A 5,918-nucleotide genomic window follows, 5' to 3' on the forward strand; every position below is an offset into this window, starting at 1 on the left:
GTATGTGTATGTGTGTGTGGCCAGCTCAGCCCACCAGGGGGCAGGGCTGGCTGGCATGTGGTGCTGGGGGATTGAACTGCGGTCCCTGTGCTTTGCTAAGCTCGCTCTAAGTAGGTGCTTTAGACCACTGAGATATCTCACCAGCCCCAAATTCAGCCTTTTAAAATGTATAGTTTGTGAGGCTTTACTGTAGTCCCAAAATTGGACCACCACAATTCTTACCTAATTCTAAACACCTTTGCTACGCCCAGGAGAAGCCTCACATCGTTATAGCCCCTGCTTCTCTCTCCTACTCCAGACCACCTGCCTCTCCTGTGGTGGGAGATGGGCCACATTCCCAGATTACCAACCCCCTATTCTCTTAGGAAGGGCTCACTGACCCAGCCTACAGTTGGTGGTCGGTCAGTTGGTGCCTCCTTGTCCCGGTGTTCTCTGTCCAGGACACACATGGTGTCTGATTCCTCACTGCTGTCATTAGAAGATGGGTTGACAGGATGGGGAGACAAGGAGCCGCTTTCTAAACAGCTCAGAACTGAGCAGATAAGCCAAGAGTTCCCGAAAGCTAAGCCTTAGTGTGCTGGACTCAGTAGGTGAAAGATGAGGAGACTGACGCTCGAAGGTGGCTTGAGTTACAGGTTGGCCCTGTGCAGAGGAGCCCCACACGGACTTCTTCCTTACTCTTACTGAATTTCTTCCTTATTTCTGCTGTGCATATTTTCTAGATTACATAAAATGAAGGCAAGAACTATTTGCCCAAATATCAATTATATCTAGCAAATCACTTTCTCTTGAAGTTTCCTTTGTTGGCTAAAGGCTGCTTCTCCTTGCTAGGCTTCTTTATAGCCAATGATACAGAAGCTTGTTGCTTTGATAGGATCAAGATTTAGAAGCTTAGGGCTCCTTTAAAACTGTTTGCATTTAAGTACCTTAAGCTACTGCAGAGTTCTTATATGATAATCCCAGAATAAGATGTTAAACCAATTACTACCCTAGAAATAGCATCTTGTGGTAGAATCCTGTTACACAGACAGCCCTAATATGAAGTTGGGAAGGAGAGGAACAACACTGTCTAAGTCTCTAGAGCTGACTTTTGTAGTTCAGGTTCCTGTTTTGCATTTGTAGTTAATGCTTACTTGTTTCAAAAATAATAGTTATATGTAGACAAGTTAGCTGCCGACTGCTGTGCATTTTGAACTGAGTCATTAAATTAAAAGAAAGAGGGCCGATTAAGGCAGTATTGGAAATCTGCTCCTCCAAATGGGTCCCACAGAGGCCTTAAATGTTATTTCTGAATATGTTACTGCTTAATGTCAAACTATGCCTATTTATTTCCTTCCTCCTGGTCTCACAAAATATTTCAAGTGATACGATACAAAATTTGATCACCGGCCAAAAGCAGAAATTAACAAATCAGAATTCTGCTTTTTATATTAGATGTGAACAGGCTCCTCATTGCCAGATTTGGAAATGTGTACTTTGTGTCTGCTTTTTATTTATATTTAATTTTCTATGTAATCTATGGCAATAAGGTCACATGTTTAACATCTGAAAATAACGGAACAGTCTTAATGAAGGTTAGACATTGTGAAACAAGCTGAACAGGTTGGCACCAGGGTAGAGTCAGCCGCAGGAAAGGCCAGGTTGGAGATGTATGTAGGATTACAGGCTGAACAGGCCCATGAAGATTCAGGCCGTGGGGACTGCAGCAGCTTGAGTGGGGAGTACTGAGGAGTTGGGGTGTACTCACTGGCCGAGCATTTGCCTAGCATGTGCTAAGCCTTGGCTTCCATCTCTAGCACCAAAAACACAAAGCAATTCTAAGCAACCCCAAAACTGGAAGTAGAAAATAGTGAGACAGTGAATCACTCGAGTGTCAGGTCAACGTGTGCGTGAGAGACACAGTGACAGAGCAGTTGGAGAAAGGCTCAAGTGGCTGGTGTAGTTCATGAAATAGGCAGCCAGGCGATGGTGCCCAGCTGCAGATTTCAGGACTCAAAGCCAGGACCTTCAGTGTCCTAGGAGCTGAGAAGTTGGATAGCTCCAGACTGAGGCACACAAAAGATAACATACCAGAACTGAGTCTGGGTAGGGGCTTAAGGAGTCCTCATGTTCCCTCATTAGGGATAGGCTGGTCTTGAGAAGAGATATAGAATAGTTTCCCTAGTGTTGTCACAGCCCAGTTTTGCAACTCTACAGCTGTAGTCACGCATAGTTTAACAACAGGATATATTCTGAAAGATGTGTCTCTTTGGTGGTTTGTCATTCTTCACACATTGTGTGGAGTGTACTTACGCAAGCTAAGGAAGCTGTGATGTCACCAGGCAGTGAGCTCTTAGAGTACCACTATCTAGTATGCAGCATACTGCTACCAAAACATCCTTATGTGGTACACAACTGGACTCTCATTTCTCTGTTTATATTTCAAAAACATGTATGGGGAGACAAACATGAGTGAGGAGAGAAAGTTTGTCTGGCAGACATAAGCAGAGTGTAGAACCCTAAAGGGAGTTCTTGCCATCATAAAGTCTAATGGTTTTGTGTGACAAATGGGAAGATTTATATTCTAGGGTCTTATTTATGTGTGAATTAAACCCCCAAGACTACATATTTAGTCATCAGCCAGACTAAGAGTCACCCCAGGGAATTTAGAAGCTGATGCCTTCGTCCTAGCCTCAGAGATTCTTATACAAGTAGTTGAGTTGAGAACTCTGCAAGTTATACAGACTTTGTAGGTGATGCTGCTGTGAGTGGTGCTGGGGCTGAGGCTTGAGAATAAGTAACTGGAAGCCTTCCTTTTCCTCACACAACCTAATCATCTTTTAGCAAGTCATGTTTTGTCAAATCCTTCCTAGATTCCAAACCTAGCTGCCTTCCCAGGCTCTCTCACAGGTACCTGTTCAAACTCTTATAGTACTGGATGCACTGTCCTCTCCTGTTCCTCTTCCTTCATGGAACATGTGGAAGTTCCAAACCTGTGCTCTCCCCCAGGTTTGAGGAGCTGTCAGTATCATTCAGTAAGGCGAGGACCATTAATTTTTGAAAATTACTTGCAGAGGATGTTGTTATACTCTGGCTATTGTCGTACATAGTAGTTTGCTTGGTGCCATCTACGATCAAAGCTGGAGTCCTCTTGTAAGTGCCTATCTAACTCATGAGGCAAATGGCATGTGGACAGAGACCTAGGGACCTGTGCCATGGGCTGGACAGAAGCCCACTCTTAGCAGCGATGTCCTGAGCAGGCTGAACAGGCAGGAAGTGGAGGGGCACAGGGGAGCTGGCCGCAGCGTTGAGCTCGGGACGCTGGACCTTTTCTTGGTGTCCCCCTTCTTCCTGTCTTTAGACATGTGTGACAAAGTTATTGTGACTTCTAATAATGATGTTGCTGAATTATAGTGTCATTTCTACTCCAATTTCAATTTTTCTTTAATCAGGTTTCCTATTTTGAGATCTACCTGGACAAAATAAGGGACTTACTTGATGGTGAGTAACGCTGAGTGCTTCTCTTCATTTGGTCTGCAAGTAAAAGTCCAGGAGGGTCAAAATGATTTCCAGTACCTCTGCTTGAGAAGTTGAAAACTTATACAGGTGTTCCCTTGCCTTCGGGCTGCATGCTCACCCTCAGCCATAGCTTTCATTTGCAAATTGCAAAAACTTTAGCTTTACCTGTCTTCTGTAACAATTTCGGTGTTCCTTCCAATACAGGGTTTTTAACTTTTTTTTTTTCTTCTTTGCATGTCATCGTTATCCTCGTAGTATCCAAGACCAACCTGGCTGTTCATGAAGATAAAAACAGAGTCCCATATGTAAAGGTAGGAGAGGAGCCTTGATTGGTAATACGAATGATTTTTTTCCCTCGTCACTGTCCAAGTTAATTACTATATTATGTAAGATGCCCACAATAGTATCTATAAATGGTATATAGGTACTTAGTCACATTTCTATATTTAATGTTCATCTGGTCACAAAATGAACATTTAATTTCTTCACTTGTACATTTGTATAAATTATTGTCCTTGTTTTAGTGATGAGCACTGAAGCATACCCCCTTTCCCTTTGATGTAAATAATTATTATTTAAATGTTACTATTTGATATTGTTCACACTTAAGGAGACTTTGGTATGGAGTACACAGTAGCTTATATTTTATAATTAGGGAAAGCCTGTCATGGTATTCTATCTGGAATTTCAAAGTGCTTGATGACTGCAATGGTAAATTGATAAAGAAGACCAAGCATTACTTCACCCATTTCTTCTACTCTCCTTGATTTTCTTCTTTTATTTTCTATCTCCAGTAAATATTTCTGTTGGTTATGGATGTATACTGGAAAAACCTATGAAAATCCAGCATTTCTTAAATGGTTTGCTTCTGGTTTCCTAGGTTTTGCTTAGATTTCTCTTTAATGTAGAATTCAAGCCCAAGGCAGGGATGAGACACCGTTGGATCAACACCGCAGCCTTGTTTATCTGTGCCTCCAGAAAAAATTGGGAAAATGTTTAGCTGCTTCACAATACTGTTGCTTTTCAATTTATTTGATGGCCAACCCCACCTGACTCTACCTCTACCCAGGGATGCACGGAGCGGTTTGTGTCGAGCCCAGAGGAGGTCATGGATGTCATTGATGAAGGCAAAGCAAACCGACATGTGGCTGTAACGAGTGAGTGTGCTGGTGGTGCTCTCCCCGGTGACTCAGGATGCAGGTGTCTGTGTCCCAGCAGGAGGGCTGGGTGGTGAGCTATCACAGCAGTAAAGCACGGGAAGGTAGTTGAGTGCAGGCCCGGACACACCTCAAGGCACGTGCAGTGCCAGTGTGACCAGAGGCTTGTGGGAAAGAGGTTTTCGACTGTGTGGAGTGCTCTGAGGTCTTGGCATAGTGGGTGGGATGCATAGAACCCTGGCAGTGGCCTCAGCCTTCACGTTAAAGAGAGCAATCAGCCAACAAGGACAGTAAGAAGTAAGCTTCTGTCTAGATTTACTTATTTTAACCTTGTTACTGTTCCTGTTTTTACAAAAAAAAAAAAAAAAAAAAAAAAAAAAAAAATCAACCCAATTAGTTTTGCACGCCAGTCATACATGTGAGGAAGGATACCTTGTGAGATTTCTGCCCTCTGTATCAAGGGAAAAGAATGACAAAAGAGGAAATTAGAGGGCAGAGCTAGGTGCTTTGAAGCTGCTAGTGCCGTGTCAGCAGTGGATACATGCAGAGCAGCCATTTGCTTGGCACTGTCTGCCTTAGTGTGTGCATCAAGTGTCAGGGCAGCCCCATGTGTGTCAGCCCCAGGCTGACACAGGCTCCATGAGAATGGTGCTCTCTGTCTTATTCCAAGATTGTGGATGTGAGAGAAAGAGCCAGTCTGGAGTGTGTTTGAGCAATACCCCAGGCACTTACATGGAGAGGAGGGCCGGCTTGTCCTTTCTCACCTCAGCGTGTGGTCCTCCAGGACTCTCGAAGCCCTAGGGAGCCGGGTTTGCCCTAGCACACGGGAACTCTCCTCTTCATTGCTGCCCCAGGGGAGCCTGCTACATGGTCCAGGAGATTCAATCGTTGGCTGGTTGGCTGTTTGGGGATCTTCAAGGTTCGTCCATGCAGGATTCTGATTTTGTTTCTGTGACCCAGAAGTGTGATTCTCAATCTTTTCTTCACCCAACAATGCACCATATGGTACTCATCTATGTGGCAAAGCTCTCGGTTGAGCCTATACTTGGATACAGTGTAGGTCAAACTCCATTTCTTTCTCTTCTAGTTGAAATATAGGCAACTAAAGAAGTTATTAACTGTGTTTCTTAAGCTGTTGTTAGTCATGATTTTTTTTTTAAGTTTTACACATTTTTCCATTGAAATTCTTCTTCTTCTTCTTCTTCTTCTTCTTCTTCTTCTTCTTCTTCTTCTTCTTCTTCTTCTTCTTCTTCTTCTTCTTCT

The 5,918-nt window shown here is 43.5% G+C and overlaps 1 protein-coding gene and 1 pseudogene across 1 annotated transcript in view; one reads left to right on the forward strand and one right to left on the reverse strand.

Annotated features, from left to right (window-relative positions):
* LOC105742911 overlaps positions 1-449 on the reverse strand; it is a 1,112-nt pseudogene extending 663 nt beyond the window's left edge.
* Positions 1-5,918, forward strand: part of Kif5c (kinesin family member 5C) — a 161,596-nt gene that overhangs the window by 67,374 nt on the left and 88,304 nt on the right. Inside the window, exons 5-7 of the mRNA XM_004636649.2 lie at positions 3,432-3,480; positions 3,754-3,809; positions 4,568-4,655. Of these exons, the coding sequence (XP_004636706.1) occupies positions 3,432-3,480; positions 3,754-3,809; positions 4,568-4,655 (193 nt within the window). The remainder of the gene's footprint in view (positions 1-3,431; positions 3,481-3,753; positions 3,810-4,567; positions 4,656-5,918) is intronic.

Source organism: Octodon degus, unplaced genomic scaffold, assembly GCF_000260255.1.
Source record: "Octodon degus isolate 3935 unplaced genomic scaffold, OctDeg1.0 scaffold00082, whole genome shotgun sequence".
In the NCBI taxonomy this organism is placed as follows: Eukaryota; Metazoa; Chordata; class Mammalia; order Rodentia; family Octodontidae; genus Octodon; species Octodon degus.